The 24,980-nt window shown below is 39.7% G+C and overlaps 1 protein-coding gene across 1 annotated transcript; it reads left to right on the top strand.

Moving 5' to 3' along the window:
* The first annotated feature begins 2,122 nt into the window (after nt 1-2,122).
* On the top strand, nt 2,123-24,857 carry LOC114162020 (uncharacterized). The gene is made up of 33 exons (XM_028045766.1): nt 2,123-2,452; nt 2,536-4,078; nt 4,459-4,638; nt 4,902-5,022; nt 5,156-5,236; nt 5,351-5,567; nt 5,656-5,818; nt 6,099-6,287; nt 6,375-6,549; nt 7,607-7,746; nt 8,508-8,684; nt 9,662-9,792; nt 9,893-10,050; nt 10,373-10,600; nt 13,436-13,774; nt 13,852-14,000; nt 14,381-14,639; nt 15,281-15,475; nt 15,555-15,712; nt 15,850-15,990; nt 16,222-16,363; nt 16,466-16,617; nt 16,782-16,907; nt 17,112-17,301; nt 17,444-17,518; nt 19,303-19,413; nt 20,641-20,700; nt 20,819-20,935; nt 21,108-21,259; nt 21,501-21,587; nt 23,645-23,791; nt 23,929-24,111; nt 24,294-24,857. Exons 2-33 carry the CDS (start codon nt 3,974-3,976, stop codon nt 24,408-24,410), a joined length of 4,965 nt encoding a protein of 1,654 aa, XP_027901567.1. The 5' UTR covers nt 2,123-2,452; nt 2,536-3,973; the 3' UTR covers nt 24,411-24,857.
* The last annotated feature ends 123 nt before the right edge of the window (nt 24,858-24,980 follow it).

The raw sequence follows: 24,980 nt of genomic DNA, 5'->3' as shown, positions 1-24,980 counted from the left end.
TCACAGTGATTATCAAACACAATATACACACTCCCACAAACACACTGTGTGAGGTCACAGTGATACTACCTACTGCTCAATCGTCATAAAACTTAATTTCAGAGAACTGTTGGCTAAACTCACTTTAGATTATCGTGAGCATTATTGAGGATGAAGCACTTTTAAAATCACAGATGGTGATGCAACTATTTTTAGTAAGACAGATACTGGATTCCAATATTTGTACTTTATGATGATTGCACTGAACAGCAGCCAATAAGAGAACAGAGAACCAACTCAAAGAAAAGACTCAAATGTTACTCTTTATTTTTCCACTGGTGGAGGTTGAAGATGTAAAGCATTATGCTTTTTGTTTTATGGTTTTTAAGCCGAGCAGCAGTCTGTGTTTTCGAGCTTTCGACATGCTCTGAACAGTTCTCATCGTCATGTCTTGTGTTATCTGCTCACCAGAACAGAATTGGTGATCATGTTTGTCTCTTTCATTAAAAAGATGAATTATATTTATATTTCGGATCATTCACCCTGTTTATTTCTACGTGGTTTTGTCACAGCCGACTTGGAGATATGGGTGAAGGTTGAGTCCAGCTCAGTTAGATAAGCTGCAAGTCGTCACTGCGGGGTCAAGGTCCATGGCTATCGTGATGAAATCCCTTATGTAGGTTATTCCAGGTATCCAAAGTCTCACATTTATTCCACTACAATAACAGTTTAAGACCTTGACTACTGAACATGAAAACAGGCCTGTTGACTGTTTTCTGCACCTCCGAGTTTGTTTTCGGCCAAGTCAAGATTTAGTCAGAAAAAAATGACATGCACACAAATGTGGTACTCTGAATGCAAATGACAGTGCTTATAAGTAAAATGTTACATAATTATGTTATTTAACTCTTGTGTTCAAACGACCAGTCAGCTGACAGTGCTTCATATCAATAAGCAAAGCTTTTTTTGTGTGATTTTACTATGGAGCAAAGGGCAATCCTTTGACACTGATTATTGAACAAACATGAAGATATTAGGGTCAAAGGAACTACCAATTGAAGGTTTGCAATGATTAAACCAAACAGTCCATATCGGTAACCGATGGAATATGTCTTTGTTTGAATAGTTTTGATTACAGTGCATTTAAGGAGAACTAGTTCACTCACTCAATAAGTGTTTCTCACAAAACGGGCATGTCGGCTATTAGCAACGACTACGGTGATCTTTACTTTACTTTGGAGTTATCTACAGACAAACGTAAGTTTCTGAAATGAGTCGTGGGTGAACACATTGCTCAGTTTGAATTGAACACATACGAATGTCAAGAAACGGTGTGGTGTTGAGGTGGTGAGGCAGACGCTGTAGACCCAGGATGTGATAAATAAATGGTTTTAATGATGAATGTCCAGAAAACAGTCCAACCAACGGGCAGCACGGCCGAGCAGAAGCCAGGGCTCGACGCCGGTAGCAACCGTTAACAAGACTGGAACACGAAAGACTGAGTGCGCATAGACAAGGACCCGACAGAGACGCAGACACACAGGTGACATTAAATACACGGGAGGGTAATCACAGAAACGAGACACACCTGGGAACAATCAAGGGGAGAACAGGACAACGAAGAGACTCAAGGACACAGAAAACAATAAATAAATACACAGAAAAACACGGAACATGACAATGAACTCTTTTGAAACGTATGTAGAACAGAATAAACAGAGTCTCCTTCCTGGATGCAAACATTTGCCATCAACAAACAATTCACACAAAGTAATGTCTTCTGTTTTATCCAATAGAAAGTACTCTCTGACTACAGCCACTATGTTGTTTTGGAAAATGCTTTGAAATAAAAGAGAATTGCCCCAATAAATAAACAGACCTGAATAAAACTAGGCTCAACTGAGGTCATGAATAGGTCTGAGCGGACCTTCTGGTAAAACAGTCATCAAGCAAAGGAACGCAGTGTTCACTCACATAGAGCGCCAAATCAATAATCAGTGTCATGGTAGGATTGAAAAGAACAAATAGAGTAAGGTGATCCTTCAGCAACAGGCAGGTGCTCTTTCTTTCCACCTGCTGCTTTCCTCTGAGCAGTCGCTTTACTGTCACTGTCACCTAACCTCACTGGCCTTATAAATCATTCAGCTCCCCACTGAAAGCCACGCAGACTAACTAGCCTGGTGCATAATCATTTGTGGAGAACGTCAGAGTACAGAATTTTGTCAATGGACTACACTCACAGAGTATTACATCTGATTTTTTTCTTCAAAACATGGACCGTGGATGAATCACTTCAAGAGTTTGTGTAAAGCAGAGGAGTTCATGGGAAATGTTGGTCAGCAAGTCAGTATTTGAAAAAACTATGCAAACATGGAGATGGATGTGGTTTGGCATTTTGCAGTGCTGCTGAGTGCAATGGCCCAAGAGAGAAACATCAGTCAACAAAACAAGGAAAATCTGCATTGCCAGCCAGGTAAGCTTTTCCAACGGATTTTATTTTCTTATGACTGCAACATCAAAACGTAAGACAGATTGACATGTTTTTGCACATATTAGGTTTCTACTGTCCTCCAGCCAGCTTCAGTCCGGTCCCCTGTCCTAGAGGCACATATGGGCCAAATGCTGGAGCTGTGTCCCAAGAAAGCTGCCTAAAGTGTCCTCCACAACACTACTGCCCTCGACCAGGCCTGCTCTCCCCCCTGGCCTGTGGTCCTATGGCTGTGCAGCCTTTGTCTGGCCAGGATGTCTGTATTTGCTCAGAAAATGGACAGAGTTTTCAGGTGTTTCTTCCCATGTTTGTTGTTCAGGTGTTTTTACAGGGCATAAAGATCAGCACAGCAATTCCTACAGAGTGAAGAAGCATCTGCTCCAAGTGTGCTTATGGTTTCTTTTTCGTCTTGTTGCTCTTTCCTCACAAATACAGTGAAAGGAGTAGCTTCCTGACTGTCACTCAGAAATATTAGACGATAAACAATCTGTAGCTTCAAGCCAAGGGAGTTCCAGATAGTATTACTTTACAGAAGGATCTAGTTTCCCCATGTGGCTGCAGTTGCATAGGTGTTGACCTCTCTTCTCATCAGCTCAGGATCAAGGGAATGAGATTTGGCCCTGGTTGTCTGTGGGACAACACTTGTGTGTAGAAATATGGTTGCAAAACCTTAGAAATTGAGGACTTACTGTGTACTTAAAGTGGATCAGAGATTGTAAACATCTCTGTTAAATGTGAGAGTTTTCTGACGCAAGATAGAAAACCTTTATAAATCCTTTTAAATCTTTCTTCTCCTTTATTATATTATTATTATATTTATGATATATAAATAAGCTTACACACTTGCAACCTTTGGCCAGAGATATGATAGAACAAATGAATTTTGTTGTACAAAGGTATAAATCAAGGGAAGAGTGCAAAAATCATTTCCACAGCAATATTTATCAACAACAATGTGAAAATAGCATTCAATAGAAAAAATACAAGACTACTGCGAGGTTAAAAAACTGAAACAAAAATAGAAAGAAAGACGGAAACTAGTCTACTGGGGCAGTCAAGAGCTGTGTCTATGGCAACACTGGAGAAGCAGAAAGAATTTCCTGCTGTGTTCTCAGTCTGACAATCTTCTACATTCCCCATGGAGACAAAACTTTGAGGAGGGTTACAAGTTTGAACATACAGCTCATGTGTTGCACGCAGTTTGTAGGCAAACGGTCAAATCGGGTACTCAGAGAGATTGGATAAATGCTTAGTTGATAGTAGCATCCCAGCAGCACCCCTAAGGAAGAGAAAAAGAGCAGAAACCATAAGTGAATAACCTGATAAATAACGGAAGTTGCTGTAGTTGAAAGTATTATGTTTTGTCTTTGCATTAAATCTTTGTCTTTGTCATTTCAACCAATCACATATCATGTCTTAGACCTTTTATTTCTCCTTTTATTTCCATAGAGAACTAATGGTCGTTGCTTCTGTACAATCGGATACCAGCCCAGAAGTGATGGAGAAATGTGTGTGCAACAGCTGTACAGCATCTGCAGAAAGGGAAAGTCTCGCACACAATATGGGGACTGCTTGGACCAGCACCAGTGGTCTCTTCACTGCAAGGATAAGGTAAATGCTTGCACTTACGATATGGCCCTTCACATACACTAAGGAAAAACTAGGGGAAAGGTCTTTGGTTTATCTTGTTCACAATGATATGAGACAGGAAACTCATATAGAAGATATGCAACAACTATGACCTGTTTAAAGAACGTATCGAGTAAGCACACAGCCCACAATCACTGAGGGGAATGAGTACAACCTGGATGTCTTTGCCCTTTACCCCATGAACCTGACAAGCCTCCAAGCTTAATAAACCCAATTAATATTTAACCATAAACTGCTTCCTGTGACTTTTGCTCAGCAATGATTTCATAGTTGTGTTGATTCAGAGGAATTAATTAGAAAACGTACATGTCACAAGAGTTGCATTGGCTGTTTTTCTGCAGGTGTGCCAAACACCAGAGGACTACAGTGGTTATGACAGGCAGCTGGGTCTGTGTGTGTGCAGAGAGCCTCCTGGCAGAGCTGCATGTGGAGGCCTATGCAGGCAGAAGCCAGCTACACATCTGAAGCTCCAGTGCAGATATGATCAGGATATGGCTCTGACATGGAGCTATGAAAGTCAGGTGGACAATAGATTAACATCCGTACTGATAAAATGTACCAAAAGACTGAATATTATCTTGTATTTTAAGTATTCAATGTTTTTTCCCCAATTGTTACACTCATATTCATGTCGTATTTCTATTGAATAAAACACAATAGACAATTAAGCCTGTTTCGATAATGCATACAGGCATGTATTGTCATCTTCGTTGTGAAACTGCAGCCTCATCTCTTGTGTTGCATTGACCTATTAATGGTAAAGATTGTCATTGTGTGCCTGCAGGTGTCAAGCGTCTCAGGCAGTGTGCTAGAAACGGTTTTTGAAAGGTGGGATGCCCAGGGGACTCTGCAGTGCCACAGCCCTCACAAACCCTCACGTCCTGTCTACCTTGTTCAGACAACAGGTGGAGACGCACTTTCAAACAATCACAGACACTTACACAATAGGGTTTTTCTATCCAGCAGCTGATTTCTTTTGTAGTTCCCTGTCACACTCATGACCTCCTTTTTCTTCTTCATCTGTATCACGACTGCTAGAGGCAGGACTCTTTGGCCTCCTCAGCGGTCTCCCAGAGGAAATTCAGCAACTGTTTCCAGACCGCACACAGAGCTCAGCCGGTTTGTCACTGCTGCACACCAATCGAAATAACAATGAACGCACGGAAATGGTCAACACCTGCAAACTAAATTATTGCGTTATTGAGATTGTTGTTCTGCATGACTGATTTACAGACGAAAACTATGAAGTTTTAGATGAGATCAGCGGTGTGGAAAATATCAGTGATGCAAAAAGAGAACCTCATTTCAGACAGTGGAACAAAGACCTGAGTGATGTTGCAGATCAAAGTGTGTTGAGTATAACTGGAGTCCTCAATCCGACAACATGTCTCCAACTGGGGGATGTTTTACTGTTCACCGTCAGCACACGACATTACCCGCTCTATGACATGTAAGTCACATGGTGAATTCTTCCAGGTTTGAGTATTTTACTACTTTTGTTTTGACATTTTTGTTCATCATCTCTGCACTTGTTTCAGTGACAATCTCTACAACACAAACAGTGATTTTGACTGGGGTGCGCTCAGGCTGCTGGAAGAGGAGCTGACCCTTTCCTGGACTCCTCCTACCTTATTTTCGCTGGTCTTTAGCCACCAGGGGGTTTACGTCTTCACACTTAGCAGCAATCAGCATAAGCACATGGTAAATTTCAATTAAAAAATCAAAGCTACTTTGTTACATCGTAATTTTATTTTTTTTAAAATTATTATAAAAACATATAATTTCAATAGCTGATGTATTATTTTTTGCTGTTTTGACTCTATTTTTTTAATCTCGTTTATGTTTGGATTGAATTGTCTAAGGATGTTATGATCAATACTAAGAACAACACATAAAAGAAGTTAGCAGATGGCTAATGCAATTTGTGACATAAGCTATAAATGGTAAAGTGTCACTATCTACGGATGCCAATGCCTTTCAGTATGTGCGAGTGATGCCCGCAGGGGGCCAGTGTTATGAGCCTGGACCCTTCTTCCCAACCATTCCTCGACATCTGACCCAAATGGGAATCAGCAGAAGACGTGATCTGTTGCTTCGACCCGATTGGCTGGTTGCCGGCGGACTGTTGTTAGGAGCTGTGGTCGTTCTCTGCTTATGTGTTGCATTGCTGGTTCGTCTTTTTAGGCACACAAGCATTTTAGAGGTTCACTAATCTTATAAAGTAACTTTAAAACATTTGTGTTTTTTGTATATGTAGATTATGTTCCAGGAATATGGGTGGCCGGAAAAGAAGCCAATCACAACGAGGTATCGTTCGTTGCAGCTGGCCTATCAAATGGATGACTATGCATCAAAAGGCTCAAGAGTTTTCACAATTAGGAAGACCCATCGGAATCAACAAGCTAGGCTAATGAAGGACTCCATTCAGCCAGGTGGAATACTCCGGTTATTTACTCATTCCTTAGAAGCCTAGGAGATAATTTGTTTCCCAACTTACATTCAAATGTGATAGGCAACTTTAGACAAATGCACCTGCAACGTGCACCGACCTCACGTTCTGTCCAAACACTGGGCCTTTGAAGACCCCAGTGACTTCTTACGCAACACTGACACTGACCTTTGGGTGGTGCGCCCATCCGACCAGTTACTGTTAAAAAGACTGACGTCACGAAGCTGATGGCACGTGTACGGTGACCAACAGCAAAAAGGAAAACAAGCATCTTATCAATGGGGCCCTTTCTTCAGTTTACTATTGTACAGCTTTTGATGTCATTACTACGAAGAACCAAGCAGAACTTTACATCGGAGTAGATGTTCCAAAACACACACACATGAACAACAGCTTTTAATGAACTTTTAATGCAGCTTATTACAAGGGCCCTTGTAAAAGTATTTGCAGACCTTAAATTTGTCCATGTTATTTAACACACCAGCCACAAACTTACAGAAACTCAATGAAATAGATCAACAAATGATTATGACAAATTGTGAACTAGGAACATACACTGGTGGTAATAGAAGGGTGACATTTACAGCTAGCTATAAAAAGAAAGAATTGATGGTATGATTCAGCTTGAGCTATTTCTGAAAGAAGGGGAGAAAAATAAATATCTCCCAGTGTCCAAAGTTGGTAAAGACTTACACCAAAAGTCTCTCAGATGTAAATGTGACAAAAGGTAGTTCAATAAAGTTGTGATCTAAGGGGCTAAATACAGGAATTAAGAATTCCACGCATTTCTCCAAATATGTAGTGATTTTCTATTTTTCACATCCACTCAATAAAATAGGTTGAAATACCCTGAAACACTATATTACAGTTTATTGTTGCAATGTCACGAAAACCTTAATTAATGTAAATACTTTTCCTGAAAGTATTTGCTTTTGTAGTACATGTACTACAAAAATAATTTTCTGATGTGATCTGAAATACATTTATTCAAGTTTTTATCCCTATTTCTCCCTGTTTTGTACTGTCTTTGTGAAAAGCAGCCTGCCCGGATGTTTTGGATGAGTTTTGGGATTATGAGCACCAGGTGGATTTGGAGGCTTTCAGCAGCAACACTTTCTACAGCCTCCTGCTTAAACAAAGCCTGTCTGTCACTAACAGGCTGGGGCAGCTCACAACGGAGGTAGAAACTTCCAGATTATTCGCAAAGTAAACTGGCAACAAGGGAACTGACACTGATTCCCTCTTTTATCCTTCACACACTGTCGCTTCAGTGAAGCAGAACTGTTCAGGAACAAGAAATCCACTTGGGACTTTGTCTCTTATTAATTTGCCAATTTATGTATTAAATATATTTTTTTTGTAACCAGGAATATTGTTGGTGCTTTTTTTTGTCTTGGAGTTTGATGTGAGAAAAAACTTTACAAAGTAAATTTTCAGTAATTTCTTGTGGAATTAATTTAATTAACTATTGTTTTTTTTAGCTTAGCCCTGAGGCTGGAGTCTTCTCATAAAAAATTAAAGAACATTCTAATGAAGCACATCTTTACATTCACTTCTTGGCCTCTAATTTGATTTTATAAAAGCCCTGAAAGATTGGGCACAGCTTCTCTTTCACTATCTCCTGTCCCTCCTCATATTTCAGAGATCATTCAGGTTCATTTAAACAGGCTAAATATCACTTACGAAAATCTCTGTTTTCTTATGTGCACTACTCTTTGTCCTGTGTCCTTCCTATTTAATTGGTTGGATGCAGCTTAGAGAACAGATTAGTGTTACAGCCCCGAAGAAGTGTAGCGATAAAGATGTAAGAAGAGACAATGCTGCATAAATGCTTATGTCTCCTGAGGATTGGAGATGTTTGCTAAGGCTGCATGATTGTAGGCTCAGATTACAACAGTTTTATGATGATTTTGTTCCTAATGTGTTTTTGTGTTTGTCCAGGTAAAAGAGATGTATCAGGGAGTCCTTGGGAAACTACAACTACTCCACCCAGGCATGATTGCCGAGGAGAGGGTGGGGGAAGGTTATGAGAGGATGAGAAAAGAGATGGAGAAAGAAGTGGGGCGACGGAGGGCTTTGGCCTCCCAGCTGCGAACTTTGCTTGACAATCAGCTTGAGGTACTATACAAGTCTCATTATGCAGTGCTCTTACATTCTGATCTTTTCCACATATTCTCGTGTTAGGATTATACATTTCAATATGTTTTAGTGGGATTATAATTGTGAGGAAATATAATTAATGTACCGTGTTTGCTGCAGCGCCTCCAGATTTAATATGCACCTCTCAGCTGCAACATTTGCTACTACTTTAGTATTTGAGGTTAAAACCTCTGACAGTTTGGCACATTTAGACTACAATAAAATTGGTCTTTTGATCTCAGTTTGGATGGAGACCATCTGTAAATATCAAAGTTAAATCTTGCTGTAGGTCCTCAAATGTATTTCGATCTGGATGTTGACTGGGCCATCTACACAATGAGTGTATCTAAAACAGTCCATTTTAACTCTGGCTTTATGTTTGGATTCCATATTTAATTTTTCACCAGACATATTGTAGTGTCATCTGACCAGAACACCATCTTCCACCTGTTTGATTTGACCCGGCATGGTTTTTGACCAACTGCAAAAGTGATTTGTTATGAATTTATTAATTTTTTTGGGGGGGGCAGAGAGGAGTCAGACTAAATTGGGCTCCATTTGGTTTTTGACTGTTAAAAGATTCACCCTTTACCACTGTTTTTCCCCCTTCACATAAAATGTGAAGGGGGAAAATCTTGAAGATTTTAGCTGTAGAACTGAAACTGAACATCGACAAGTATGAATACATTTTTAAGGCAAAGTAAAATCATAAATAAAGGTTTGTCAGATTGATAAATCTAACTAAACATGCTTGTTCCTTGAATTTTGTGGTGCTTCTCTGAAAAGGTAATTAAACTGAAATAATCAAGAACAAGGTGCATTTAATAATACATCCTCTCTGACAGTTTAACAGGCAGCAAAGAAATGCCAAACGCTGTAAATCTTAGAAACAAACAACTAAAATGATCAACCTACCCAAAAGGATAACTGAAATAGATGTAACTGGTTCCTTCTAGGTTTTGAGACAAGATCAGCAGGCCAAGCAGCGGGTCTACAGTGTATTCACGACTCGATGCAGAGAGTGCACCAGACTGCTGTCCAAGATTTCCAACAACAATCAGGCCTCTTGTGAGCTTCACCAGCAAATGTAAAAAATTTGTCAAGTATTATTGTAAAGAGTCAAATGGATCAAAGAGATCTGAAATAAATACTATGAAGTTTTAAATATGTTTTCCACCAATGTTAAGTTTGACCCAAAAGCTGACGTGCCTTGTGGATGAAATGGGGGAGCTGGTGGCAGCAGAGTGCCACCGTCAGGGAGCGTGGGGGCTGTTGGGTGAAGGTACCGGGGCCAAGCTGCTCTGTCCTGACACGGGAACCGTCCTGACCAAAGACGACATCTTTGGTGAGTCAATAAGCCCTGAAAAAGAAGAAAAAAAAAATCTTCAGTAGTTTCTGTGTAGTACTACGATACTATGAAGGACTTCTTGAATGTTGGAGAAACAGCACCATCTACTGCTAAAAACTTGTGCTGCAACAAAGAAAACAAAACTTTAAAAAATGAATAAAAAATTGCAAAAACATATAGCCTCTATCAAGAAGGAAAATTATTTCAATAAATCCCTTTTTTATTCTAAAATACTTTTTTACAAGTTAGATTTGTTAATTGGTAGTATTATCAGGATTTTTAGATAAAGATTTAAAAAATGTCCTCTGCCTCCTCTCAGGTCCTGACGGGTCTCTGCGTGTCCCTGCTGCAGTTCATTGTGATCCAGTCACCGGGCTCATAAAGCCAAACTCTCAAAGCCACATGTTGCTGAGCAGCGGTCACACCATGGCAGTGCCACCTGATTATTTCATTCACCCACAGACTGGCAGAGTTTTACCCATCGTTGGCAACGTGGCCTATGATCCTGTCAGTTCTACATTAGTGTTTACTACGGACCTCTGTACAGGTAACACTGCCGATTCTATCCTACCACACATATAGTGATGAAATAAAACGCCATGTGTAAGACAGAGAGAATTCTAAATACAATAGAAATATAGAGGTAATTTAGGTGTCACAGCAGCAAGTTAAGGTAAGTGGGACATGCATACTCACACAAAGGTAAAAATCACAAAAATAAGAATAATGGACGGTAAGGTAAGCAAACATTTACAATAAAAATGATGCTGTACAGGTATTCAAAGAAATTGCATACTCAAACTGAAAGTAATGTGCAACTGAGTAGATTAGTCTTTAGAGAAGGAAAATGTACAAAATGTTTATCAATAAATGTGCACATATAAAACGACAGACTATTTACAAGCTGAGCAAACAGGGATGTGTCAGTTACAGCAAAGCTGTTAGGGCTTAATGAGTTTGTTTGGAGCAGATATGGCTATACAGTAAAGTCTTACAGTTGCAAAGAGGAAGGATCTCCTTCTCACTGCTGGTAATAAAAATAAACTCAACAACAATTATGCATCCTAAAGGTACATAAAAATCCTTTATATTGAGGTGTTTTATAATGAAACAATTACATACAAATGCAAAACGATGAAATAATTTCAAATATATGGCATGAAGTGAAGTAAACTGGTTACCAGGTGTTTCTTTCCAATGCCTGACAATAAATCAGACCAAATTTTCCTGTTTTGGGTCAGAAAAGAATTACCTTAATGATTTTTGCTTACTAAATACGTAAATAACTATGTTGATAGATAGCTAAGTAACTCTTTTATTTTTTAGATTTTGAAGTTAAAATAGAATGTGAATGGTTCAGTATTTGGTAGAATTGGCTTTTAAACCGTATGACTTGGGTCAAATCTTCTGGGTGTTCTTCCACAAGCTTCACCCAATAGTTTGCTGGAAACTTTTCAACATTTTCAGCCCTGCCCACTCATTTTCTATGAGACTCAGATCAGTGTTTTTGAAGACAACTCCAGAACATTGACTTTGTTGTTCTTAAACCACTTTTTAACACATTGACTATTAGGAAAACCCAACTCTACCCAAGTTTCTTCAGCCAAGATTTAACCTCTTGGCTAAAGATTTGAAATGTTGCTTCAATATATACATGAAATGTTCTTTCCCCAGGATGCCAACTATTTTGTGAAGTGTATCAGTCTCTTTTGCAGCAACATCTGGGATGGCTTTCTCAGGCTTTCTCTGTGATGGTCACTATGATCAAATACTTCAATTTCAATTTCATTAAAGCCCAGGACATGCCTCTAACAAATAGGTTTTTTGTCCTTCAGTGCCTTTGCAAGCTGGAGTCTGGCTTTTTTCTAAGTAATTGGAGTAATTGCCTGTTTTTTAGCAATTTTAGCCCATGTAAGTACATGGCCCATTTTACTGGTGATAATGACGCTCTCTTACCACCTTCAGCCAGCATTTTCAGAAGTTCTTGTGCTTTTTTTTGGAGGTTGATACACACATTGCACACCATCATATAATCATCTCTGTGTGAGGATTTGAGTTTTTCTGTGTGTTTATTTAGATTCCTGTGTTCTGTGGAGTCTCTGTGTTGTCCCATCTACCACTTGATTAGTTACACCTGCTCCTTGTTTCCTCTGATTGTCTCCCTGTGTATTTAAACCCACCTGTGTTCCTTGTAGTTTTTGGCGGGTACTTCTCTAGCTGTCTTGTTTGCTGTCGTTGTCTTTTGCTCTACCAGTTGTGAACTATTAGCCTTCTGCTCATTCTGTGCTGCCTGGACTTTGGACTTTGGATTTTGTATCTCTGACCTCATAATTAGTATCATAATTTTCTTCATTTCAACCTGAGTCTGCTGCATCTGCCTCACCACCTTCACCGCAAATCATGACACTCTGGGACACAAAACTTCTTCAGTGGTGGGGTGGCTGGACATTTCCATTAATGTTAATACTTGTGAAATGAAATGAATGTGAAATTGAATCCTTCAGGAGATACATAATTAATAGAGTCCATTTGAGTGTCTGTCTACAATATTAATACTGCTGTTCTATGAATGTTTAGAGGTTTTTAGAGATAGAGAACAGACTGCAGAATGACCAAGGAACATAGCAGGCAGGTCAGGGATAATATTAATGGAGAAGTTTTGGAAGGATTTAGGTAAAACAACATGCTCCCTACAAACACATTACGAGGGATTTCACAACTTAATGCCATCAGCTGCCCACTATCGCCACCTGCTTGTTCAGTAGCAGGGATTGCTGCAAGGTCACTTACTCAGTGAGTTAGTTTTTACCAGTTGGCATAATAATCTGGATGTGACAGTATTGTGAGCTAGGATTGAATTGGAATGTATGTCATTGACTTATAATTTGTTCATGTTATTGGAATGATTTGGCTTTATGTTTCTGTATATACAATAGGTTTTTTGTATGTAATAGTGCCTTGAGATGATATTTGTGTATTAGCTTTATATAAATGCAATAAACTGAACTGAAGTGACATTACTCCTGGAAGAGTTGCAAAAAGTCATTAAGACAGTCATTAAATCAAGGCATTACTTAAAAATTATAATCACATATGCTCCCTTTATCCAGTGTGCATAAGCTCAAGCTTTATTGCAAAGAACAAGGGGTAAAAAATTCAGTATACAGATGTGCAAAACAGATGGAGGCTAATTGTAAAATAATTAACTGTGGTTCTAAAACGTTTTGACTGCTGGGAGTAAATACAGAGGTATGTCAAATTTTTCTGACTTTTACTCATTAAACAATTTGAAACCATTTTCCTTTCAGTTCACCAGTTGAATAAACTGTCTTCCTCGATTGTAATGTGAAAAAAATATCTTGTGTGCTTTTCATTGCATCAGGTGATATCAGAAAGTTGGACGGTCCACTCCTTCCATTTCTTCCTTTTCCCACCTCCTGCCCCTCAGAGCTGCCTCTGCCTTGCATTCGTCTCAAAGGCCTGAAACCAGGTCATAGGTTAAAATTGGGCATGCCCGTGGCAGATCCAGACACAGGCATTCCCGTACCCACCCTGGCAGTAACTATCCACCCACAGACTGGATTAGTTTACCCGCTGGGAAGGCTGCATACCTGCCCACTCTCCCGCCTGCTTCAGCCAATACAAATTGGTTATCCCATGCTGGACTCCAGGACAGGGAACATTGTGCTCACTGTTGGGGTCCATTTAGATCTGGTAACAGGTGAGTGTTGCTAGATGTCTGTTAATACATAAATTACAGATCTTTTGTCATTTGGACTTACTCTGCTTGTCCTGTAGGAGATGTACAACCAGTAGGTGGAGCGCTACTCGGTGAGGTCTTCACCGAACCTCTGAGTGGGCAGATGGTGAGAGTAGGAGGAGTCACCATCAGGGCCGGACAGCTGGTGCCTCATGCAGGAGGATATCAAGCATTATTAGACAACAAGGTGCTTGATTAACTCCAACTCCAGTAAAAATATGACTTGATGTTCAATACTTTTCACGATACCAGTACAGGAAACTACCAAGCTGTGAGGAAAGTGTCTAGTTTTCCCTTCTCATTTCCTGGTGAGCTATGTTTTATGAAACGTGTAATAAATAATACAACCACAGACTTTGAGAGTAAACCAGCAACGCTAAAACTGTAAATTTGCAAAGTTGCTTCGTAATGCAATTACAGCAGCATGTCTTGTCTCTATGCTGCTGTAACTGCAAAATAATTTCCCTGCTGGGATGAATAAAGTAATTCTATTCTATTCTATTCTATTCTATTCTATTCTATTCTATAATACATTACCTGAGTGACAGAGATGTTTATTTGGTTCAGGTTCTGGCTGAGATGCTTAAAACACTGGACCTCCTGAAACCGCTAACTGATGACTGGGGTTCAGACCCGACTCTACAAAATATGCAGAGCCATCCAGGCAACGAGAATATAAGCGGTCGACTGGTTGATCTTCTAGCTGCAAGCAAGGCGCTTGAGCAGGCCTGGGAAAGGAGTCTGCACTGTGGGCTGCAGCTGTGGACCAGGTTTGAGATGCTGCTGGACTGGACTCTACATCTGCAGCAGGATGGTGGGACACTGGGTAAGGAATCCTCAGGAAAAAACACCCATCTGGGACAGTCAGATAGAAGTGAGGCTGCCACTTTGGCCTATGAAAGTGGCAGCCTTCATAAGCTGTCTCGGTGAAAGTGGAACACTCAACTTATCCACCATATTTGTTTTGAAACTGAGACAGAGCCGGCCAATGAGCAGTGAGCACACATGTGCAGACAAAAGAGTCTTTATTTTTTTAAGTCTGACATTTAAGAAAGTCAGAAGCCTAAGAGGAACATACATTTCCTAACCCAAAGTCTTTTCACTTGACCTTTACATATCACAGACAGCTACCCTTTATAGAACTAAGCATGTGACCAGTTTCTCTTATAAGCCTAAATTTAACCTTTACACTATTATTTTTTATTTTAACGGAGAAATGACTAGAAATTACATGTAGAACAAAAAACATCTTTACTTATTTTGTGCTAGATCTGCTTTGTAAGGTTGATGTAAAGTTCTATAATGCCATTAGCAAGCGTCTGAGGCTAAGAAAACAACAATGTCTGATTGTACTGGTAGTCTTTCTTTTTAGTAAGAATCTTGTTCGGCCTTATGTTACCTGATTTTATATGATCTTTATTTTTAATTAAGTTTATTTAATTTACTCATATTTGTGGTATGAATCAGGCGAAATGCCTCTGCCAGCTTCAGATATGTGTCTGCCAGCTCTCTTGGGGATGGAGTATCTTGACCCTATGGGATCTGGTCTGAGTGTTCCTGTGCTTGGGTGCCAGAGGGATCCTGTCTCTGGGAAAGTAATTCCTCTGGCAGGAACCATGGAGGACCCAAAAGGAAAAGGCATGTTGATAATAACAAGAACCTGCAATTCTTCATTTTATTCATTTTAGAATAATGCAAGATATTTATATCAGTGAGTCAAGCATGTGCTCGCACCTGACAGGCTTGGTGGCGATCCGTTATGGAGCTCAGGCTGTGGATCCAGTGACTGGGCTGTTGGCCCCAGTAGTTGGAGCAAGGCTGGATGTGCCCAGCAAAAACATTGTGCCTATGACATCTTCATTCTGGCTGATGATGACAGAGCAAACTGATGGTGTACAAGTAGGTGCACAAATCCCTAAATCAAAAGTTACAATGTAGTGAATGAAGACACATGGATGATATTTCATGTAGGAATAAGGCAGATAACTGAGCTGGATTTTGCGCAGTTTTTCTTTTTTTTTTCTGTTCTGTGTCAGGTGGAGGCGCTGCAGAGAGAAATGTGTGTGAGAAACTCTTACTGGCAGCAGCAGAGGCAGCGTGAGGAAGACATCCTCATCAATCTGGACTCAGCTTTATGCCAGCATCTCTCCAGTGTCACAGATGCAAATTCTCATCAGGTCAGCAGGGAGAGTTTTTATGCTGTTTTTAAAGAAGAGCTTTGTGCGTTCATAGAGGAAGCAAAGACTTTTCAAGCTTTTGAATGTGTAGAAATAAAAACAGATGACATCTTTTTTTTAACTGCATCTTTGCTCTTTGAGCTTTGCAAGAGGATGTGTGTGTGTGTGTGTGTGTGTGTGTGTCTGTATGCTTTTTTCGAGCTTGAATGAATAGTTTGTATATTCCTGTAGGTGCAGTGGTCAGGGAAGCAGCTGAAAGAGGCAGCTGTCGAGCTGCAGGATACTGCACAAACTGAGGTCCAGAGAAGAGCAGCTCAGCACTCATTCTTGGCTCTGGTCCTGCCCCCACATATCTTACCTATCCTTACGTGCGGTAATATCACTTCCAAGATGCCGGATTAAGCATAATGCCACTTTGCAGTGTTTTATTTGCATTGCAGCACAATAAGGTATGAATATTCATGGCTGATTGTAGGCGATGAAGAGGAATGGGACCAGCAGTGTGGTTGGCACTCAGCCCTTATTTCTGGCCTTGATAAGCTGGATGTGTGCATGGATCAGCTGCAACAAGACAATGAGAAATGGACGTCCCAGCCAGGAGACTGGTCCACAAACCTCCATGCGATGGTAAGAACAATTGTTTCTAGGCTTATTTCTGACATCACGGTGGGGGCTTTTTCTTTGGCCTGAAATAGTTGTTTTAAAAAATGCTTCAGCAAGTCTAGGTTTGTTCTCAACAATAGCACTTTTGACCATAAGATAGTAACAGTATAAAATCATTGGGTTTTCAGGACAGAGAGCTCAGGCACAGAGAATTGAGGGAGCAGTGTTGTTCCACACAGACAGCGGTGGATTCTGCTCTCACGTCGCTCCATTTTGTCAGACATGTTTCTCGGCTGCATGCCAACACAGCCCAGGTGAAAACACAGAAGACCTTATAAGATTTACAAGACATGTTATCTACAAATGGATATATGTTTTTAAAAAGCTAAATATTGTATGTAACACATCACATACAGAGATGGATTAATTGCATCTCCGTAGATGCAATTAATCATCACTGAGGTGTAACTTCAATTGTTAACTCTTGTAACGTTCCCATTTTCTGTGTGGCTGTTTAGGCAGTACTTTGTGGACAGTTTTGGTTCAAAGACTATGGCCTGGTCCAATGTAGTGAATATAAGCCAAACATCACCATGATGGCTCTGCTCCAACAGAGAGTTGTTCCTCTGCTTGAAAGATTGAGTGTGATCCTGGAAGAAAAACCTTCAACAGACCTGTTCTCCAACATGTGCAACCAGCAAATCTCCGGTAGAGGAGCATTAACCAACTGCATCATCACATATCTCACATTAAAAACACCAGTGCTGGTCTTTACTCGTGGAATTACTGAGGACAAAGAAAAGGTTTACAGGTTGTTTACTGTGAAAGTCTGTTTTCTGGCATGTCTTAGGCTTGTCAAGAAAGCAGGAGTTTTGCTTGGAGATCCCGTCCAGAGTGTGGAGAACCTCTGTTCCAGTGGTGAAAGGTACAGTATGTTCTTTGTTAGATATAGTTAGGCTCGAACCTATTCATGCTCGTTGCAGGTTGATTTTCATTCAACCAAGAGGTTTATTTGCGATTAAAAAGGAAACGGGCCTTTCTAAAAGAATAAAACTATGTAAAATAGTATAAATACATGACAAATAAACAATTTACAAGACAATTTGTGGAACTATGTACAGTATCTATGTGGGCAATCTGGAATTGTTAGGAGTTCATCAGAGAGACAGCCTCATTGATGGGTGTTTTTCTAATCAGCGCTCTGTTGTGCTGACCTGAGTCTAAACAATGTGGATCCAGGATGTGTGGGGTCAGCTGAGATTTTTGCTCCCATTTTCCGGACCCTAGATCTGTTCAAGTCCCTGTTTGCTGGAAGGTCACCCTTATGATTTGCTCTGTAGACCTGACCGTGGCCCTGAGAACAGGTTCAGTATTTTTTGAGAACTTGAATGCACTCAGTCTGTCAAACCTCATGTGTAGCACAGGAGCCCATGTGAAATTAACTTTCACGTCAATTAATTTTACTCTCTAAATGTTGGAGTCTGCTGCATAACAATGCCCTATCAGCTGGCTAAAAGTATGCTCAAACAGTTTCACATCGTTGAGAATGTAATTCAGACTGAGGTTGTGTGCTGAGGTTGCACAGCTCTGCGGTTTCCTCAGAGCAGATCAAAGGAAGGATCTGATATAAGGAAGTGGAAAAATTCGGTTACATCAGTTTGTTTTGGAAACAGATCTCAGCAACTTCCAGTTAGCTTTATTATCACTCTCTTCCCAGAAATTACCGGACATCCAGGTGTTTCAGTGATGTCAGTCTTCGCCTTTATGCAGGCCAGAAGGTTACACTGATAAAAAAAATCCTTTCCTCATTTAACCAAAAGAAAGACATTGAAAGTCCCAACTTTTGAACATTTAGACATCAGTAAAAACCCACATTTGGACACTTTCATCTGCATTATTCATGAGTACAGTTTTAAATAGAGTACACAGAATTCCGTACTGCAAATTACAATTATTTTCCCCCCAAATTAATTTTCTGTTTTGCAGACTTTTTAAAAATTATTCTATTTGCCTTTTGATTTTGAATATGTTTTCTTCTTGTTACTCCTCTCTTACTAAACCCTGTCACATTACTGCGTGTGAATCTATCACTTGAGGGTTGTTGGAAGACATTATGCCATAAGACATAAATTATTTAAAACTGGAGATGGTTAGAGTATCCAAAAACTGTATCCAAGTAGGACAGCACCACGTCAACAAAAGTTAAAAAGTAGCTGTCCAAGAAATTACTCAATTAAGAATAAAAACGTATTTCATATAAAGACTGATCAAGTATTGAATAACTAGACAGAACATCAGATGTAACATTTAAAGGTAATACAATCAGATACAAATATAAGTAAATAATGTGTAGATGTTAGAACATGGCAAAGTACTTTCAGTGACAATACGTAGTGTTTACTATACCACTTTTCTATCTAAATGGCCCAGTTTGCCCTGCCGATAGAAAATAACATTCAAACAAAGTTTGTGAACGATAAAGAAATATCAGTGTTAACATTTAAAAGTAATACTAACACACAAACATTAGGTGTGATTCTTGATGGACTGAAGTCCAGGTTTCACCCTGCCTCTCGCTCATCACGCTCATTGGAGATAGGCACCAAACACCCTGAATTCAACATTCATGTTTCTAATTTGCAGTGAATCCCTTAAATTGATTCCTCACTTGTTTAAAGCAGAGTAAATGTCTCCCTTATGTGTCAAAAGGGAACTCAACCCAGTATCTGAGAGAACCTGTAAATGTTGCTGAAACCCAGGACGGCATTCTCCGGACCTGCTCACAACGACAGACTGCATCGTCTGGTGTTCACTCGCAGGGCGAGATTTAACAACCGCCCTCATCTAACTCTCCTGTGGGAAATGCTGTGCACTCTGTAGTAGTTCTTTCTGTAAATGGTAGATGTACGTGGTTCTTACTACATGTGGTGAAGCAAAATGTGGTTAGCTGCTGTTCAGTCTGTTCCAGAAAGCGGTAGCATACACAAAACTCAGAATTCAGGCTGTACAGTGAACAATGGTTAGAAGCAGCATGAAACCTTCCTCTCTTTAAGTTTCAGTTGCCAAAACAGAAGTGTATTGTGTATTTGTGCCTTTCTCATGATTGAAGGTTAATGTGAGTTGTTCATCGACAACTGACGGAGGACGGGGGGTCGAGGCGCTGAGTAAAAATTCTGAGTGAACCAGGAAACACAGAACAGACGACAATCAATGACAGAACATGAGCAAAGACTAAAATAACCAGATTTGCAAACCAACACAGAAACACAGAGCCCAAAGGGATGGAAAGAAACTCCAAAAGCGACAGGTTTTAACAGCATCAAGCTAATCTAAATCAAAATTCATATAAGATGTGACAAAAATGATTTTCATTTCTCAGAATATAGCACTTTAATACTTATGGTGAATAAGTTACTTAAAGCAGCCTGTCTTAAGGGTGAGCTTGCTTGAATGGCCAGACCTGGACATATCAGCAGATGTCTGGAACATAGTCTACAAGTGGAGGTCATTCCAAAACATTGGAATGGCCCATTTGAAATAATCTTGAGACATTTCTAAGCCCCTTACAAGACTCAGAAGCCGCTAGAGTTTCCTTTCTAAAGGCCTTTTAAAGCTGTTTTAATGCTTCCACTCTCACTTCCACAGTTAGGATCACTTCAAATTAAATGTCTGATGTCTAAAAAGAGCAAAATTCCTTTAAAGTAATGAATTTCTCATTAGGTGCACCTGACTTTATATTTTAGCACTTTCAAGTGTAAATAAATGCTGGGTAGTTGTGAGTTATTTTACAATTTTTCTGATTATGGCCTTGGAAAAGCCCTCGACCGTTTTAAGTGACACCAACTCATCTCCAACTTTCAAATTATATTCTCCAAATACTGTCCTCACCTCAGTTCCAGCCTAAATGTGATCTAAAGAGTCGTCTGTCACAGCTTTAGGGTTACTAAATTTATCTACGCTCAGATTTTTGCTGTTTGTGTTTTTTCTGTCATGCACGTCTACCTAAACCCAGGATCTATCCACATGATGGTCTTGGTTTCTTTTCAGAGAGTCAGCAGACAAAGGACCCTGCTCAGTCTACACATACAGCCATCACTACTACTCCAGGTATTCCTTATAAGTCTTATTAGAACCACATTTTAGTCCAAAACTGTACATTTACTAACATCAAAACAAGGATGCATCTATGGAATAGACATCTCATGAACTTATTTGTGCCCCTCAGAGGAGCAGTGGAAGAGGCTGGTGGAGGTCTCTCCTCTCTTCCTGTTTTTAAGGGATTTGGAACTGCGGCTGAAGGCCTGGGCTGGGAAAGCTGGTTTACTTGGACAAGAACTTAGTAGTGAGTTCAGAGATCTTCATCCATGAACACTGGAGATGTTTGGTCAAATGTGTAAATACCTTCTGTTTTAGTTGGTGTCCACTACTGCAAGGAGTCAAACTACCATCTGGAGGAGAAAAAAAAGAACACAATTTATATAATTTAATTTTGAGTAATCTCATACTTTATCTAGATGGAGGAAACGGTTTTGTGGATGTCCTGGATGCCCAGTGGGAATGTGAAGGAGAGCTGATCCCTTTGGACCTTTCAGTCCTAAACCCCAGAGAGTTCCTGGTCTACCAGCATGGATTATTCCTGATTGACACGCTGCATAATCTAAAACTGGTTGGTGCTCAGGTTTCACTTTGACAGGAATCATGAATTAATAAGCATCGAAACACAATTGTTGATATTTAGCTTTTTTTAAAAAAGATTTATGCTGTGAGAAAATCATAGAATATTATATTAATAAGTTTTGTCTATGTCCTTTCAAAGTGCAACTAGTGAAAGGGACGTTTACCTTGCTGGTTTCCATAAAACCTCAGATAACTGAAAATGCCTTAGAGTTTTTCTTCCTTTGTTACAGACTCCAGCTGTTTCACTTCAGATAGCTGTGAGCCTGCCAAACAACAACTATGTAAACAACGCCTTCAGGAACTCTTTCTTTTATCAGGTAAAGTACTGCTTTATGACGGTATATATGCCAAGATTTATTTTCAAGTTACTTATACGGTTGTAATAATTTTGCTGCTTCCTGACTGGACCAGCATCATCACTCTAGTTTTAAAAAAAAAATTCTTAAACTACACAATTTACTAAACATTGTCCCATGGTTTGGAAAAATAAATGGTTTTAATAGAATTCACTGTGCGCTTTATTTATTGCTAAAGTTATGAAAGCTGGGTCTCCATTATACCAACACCTTCTTCTCTTGCCTTCAACAAAATTACACCCCAATAGTACAGCGTCTATACTTGAAATGTCTTCAAAACACAACTTTCTCTTTCAACCTCAGACTACGTCTCAAAGACTTTCGATTTCCACACAGCCATCTTGATCTAAAGAGCAATCTCTCCTAGCTGTATGTAACACATTTACACATTTGACAACTGAAAAAAGGTAAACAATCCAGAATTTACGTACAGTTGTTTTGCATCTTTTTACTGTAGCCCCATGTTAAGAACTGAACTTATTCTTCTGAGGAAACACTCTGCCCCTTCACTCTAAATAAAAATCAATTAGTCTCAAAAAATTAAAAATCTGTTAGTCATAAAAAATTAAAAAGTTACATTTCAGAAAGTAAAACTCATTACCCTGAGTTGCTATACATTGAGTGAAGTATGTCAAGTCTTTATTATAATTATTATGGCTTACCGATAATGAAATTCCAAAATGCAGCTGCTCATGATTGGACACTCAGGGTGTCACTCTAATCATCCAATTCACTAACACATGAACAAGTTTCCTGAGCCTCTAAGGGGTCTCAAACTCCAGTCCTCAAGGGCCGGTGTCCTGCAACTTTTAGATGTGCCTCTGCTGCTCCACACCTGAATAGAATAATTAGGTCATTAGCAAGGCTGTGGAGAACTGATCTACACAAGGAGGAGGTAATCAAACCATTTCATTCCAGCATTTTGTACCTGTGGCACATCTAAAATCTGCAGGACACCGACCCTTGAGGACTGGAGTTTGACACCTGTGATTAAATGATCTCTTAGTCTGGGTGAGTAGGCTAATCCATCAGGAGGAAGACAGCTCATTTGACAGACACACTGTAAAGAAAACACTCAGCAGCAGCCTCCACGAGGAGAGTAACCCATAGATGGTCGATGCTAAAGAAGCTGCCTGTTCACAGAATGCTGTAGAATGCAGCAGGAGTGATTGTCATAGAAAGTTGAGTGGAAGGACAAATTGTGGTTGGAAAAGGTACACCATTAGCCAGGATGGCCATAGCCTTGAGATGATTGTCAAGCAAAAGGCTGGAGACACTGCATCAAAAAATATTTGGACAAAAGGACAAATAGAACAAGATTGTTGCTCTGTGGTTTCCGTGTCCTCTTTTCAGATGAAAGTTGAATTTGCATTTAAATTGGAAATCAAGGTCCCAAAGTCTGTAGAAAGAGAGGAGGGGGGACACAATCTATGCTGCCTAAACTTCAGAGTGAAGTTTACACAGTCTGTGATGATTCAGTGACCACATGGTGTTACTGTGCTGGATTGCCAGCAAACTCATCTCATCAAAATTGTTTAAGAAAAATAGCCTTATTGCTAATATTTCACAAAACTGGTATTAAAACCGGAATAAAACAGCACTTGCTCAACTTTTTTCAGTTCTTTAGAAATATATATATATATATATATATATATTTATTTATTTTTTTTTGCGGGAACAGAGAGCTGAAATAATAAGGCCAAACCAAAGCAGATTTCTTGTAAATAAAACCTGTGGTGGAACTGTAATTTTCATTGACCCAGGTTGTGGTCTCTGGTTAGTTTCAGAATCAGTTTCAAAGTTCAAACTGCTCCAGTCTTAGACAAACAAGGGCTGCAGACCGTAAAGTTTTCTGACTGACATAATACAGTTAATGTAATTCATCAAATCCATATTTTAAATATAACAAAATGCAGTCTGCTGAAATTATTTTAGTAACGGGTCATGCATGTTGTGTTTTAGTCCATCTGCAAGATGTTTAAGTGATTCATGACTAACTTTATTTTGCATATGCTCAGGAAGCAGAGGAGACACTCTTTATCCGCCGTCAGAGGCTGCAGTGTGTCGGTGGGTTCTCTCTCATGCTCCTTCACTGTCTCTCACACATTAAAACCAAAGACATGAGCGCCGACTTTAGTCCAGCCTTCCAGAGACTTTTCTTCAAGGTGAATGAAAATCTATAAAATTTGAAGAAATCTAAATAACACCTGCATTTTAAATGCTATATAACTGAAGGTTGAAGATGTAAGTGCTTTCAAAGGAGCATTTGTTTAATTTATTTTTTTTGTTCACTCCCTGCCAGACTCTACAGGATTGTTTGCAAGAGCTCTTTCAGGCCAGACTGAGCATCCGTTCTGGACTGGAACCAAGTTTGTGTGTTGGGTTTCAGGAGCAGGGTGACCTAAAGGAGGCGCTGTCAGAGCCCCATGTTGTCTCACTGCTACATAGGCTTCATAAACCAAGCAGAGGACTACTGTCTGAAGATGTAAGAACTGGAAATTCCCTCTCTGTATGAACCTAAAGGCATAGTATGTGGCTCTACTTTTGCTTTTATGTTCAGATCTGATAATCTGCTTACTGGCAGTCTAAATTTGGATTTACAGACTTTTAAGTCAAACCAGTTCCTTCTTCCATGTGTTGTGTGTTTGTTAATTTGTGTCCTACCAGGAGGTAGAGAAAATGCTGGTGAAGCACAGAGAAACATCTCTGTTATCACATCTTGGAGGATTTCTGAGAGAGAGAAGCTCTGAAGCCAAAGAGGGACAGGAGGACCAGAGTGGCTGAACCAACAACCATCATTATCAAATATTCTTGTATAGACCCTACATTACGTTAAGAGATAATACTGATAAAAGTAAGAATCAACAGATGAGTTCAGATGGAGGCCATATGAACAAAATAAAAGGTTTGATTCCTATCACTATCAGATAAAACTCAAAACTTTCAGGTTTTGAGTTTTGTGTAAAAATGACCCCACCCCCCACCCCCAAACTACATTTAAAAGTTTAACACATTAAATTAAAATTTATGTCAATGATTATATAATTTCTTCTCTTTTGTGCAACCAGGAACCTAAGCTTTTAAGATAAAAAAAACAACAAAAAAAACCACATACTTGATTCTGAAAGGCAGGATCCTCAATTCAAGTGAATAAAAAACAGCCAGACCAAAATGACAATTTTGCTATACTTTTTTTCTTTGCATTTTATTTGTTTTTGGTACCAGGCTGCACAGTGGTAGCACTGTTGCCTTGCAGGAAGAAGGTCCTGGGTTTGATTCCCAGCCTGGGTTCTTTCTGCATGGTGTTTGCATGTTCTTCCTGTGCATGCATGGGTTCTCTCCGGGTACTCCAGC

The sequence above is a fragment of the Xiphophorus couchianus genome, chromosome 18 (assembly GCF_001444195.1).
Source record: "Xiphophorus couchianus chromosome 18, X_couchianus-1.0, whole genome shotgun sequence".
Lineage (NCBI taxonomy): Eukaryota > Metazoa > Chordata > Actinopteri > Cyprinodontiformes > Poeciliidae > Xiphophorus > Xiphophorus couchianus.
This window is presented reverse-complemented; position numbering and strand designations above follow the sequence as displayed.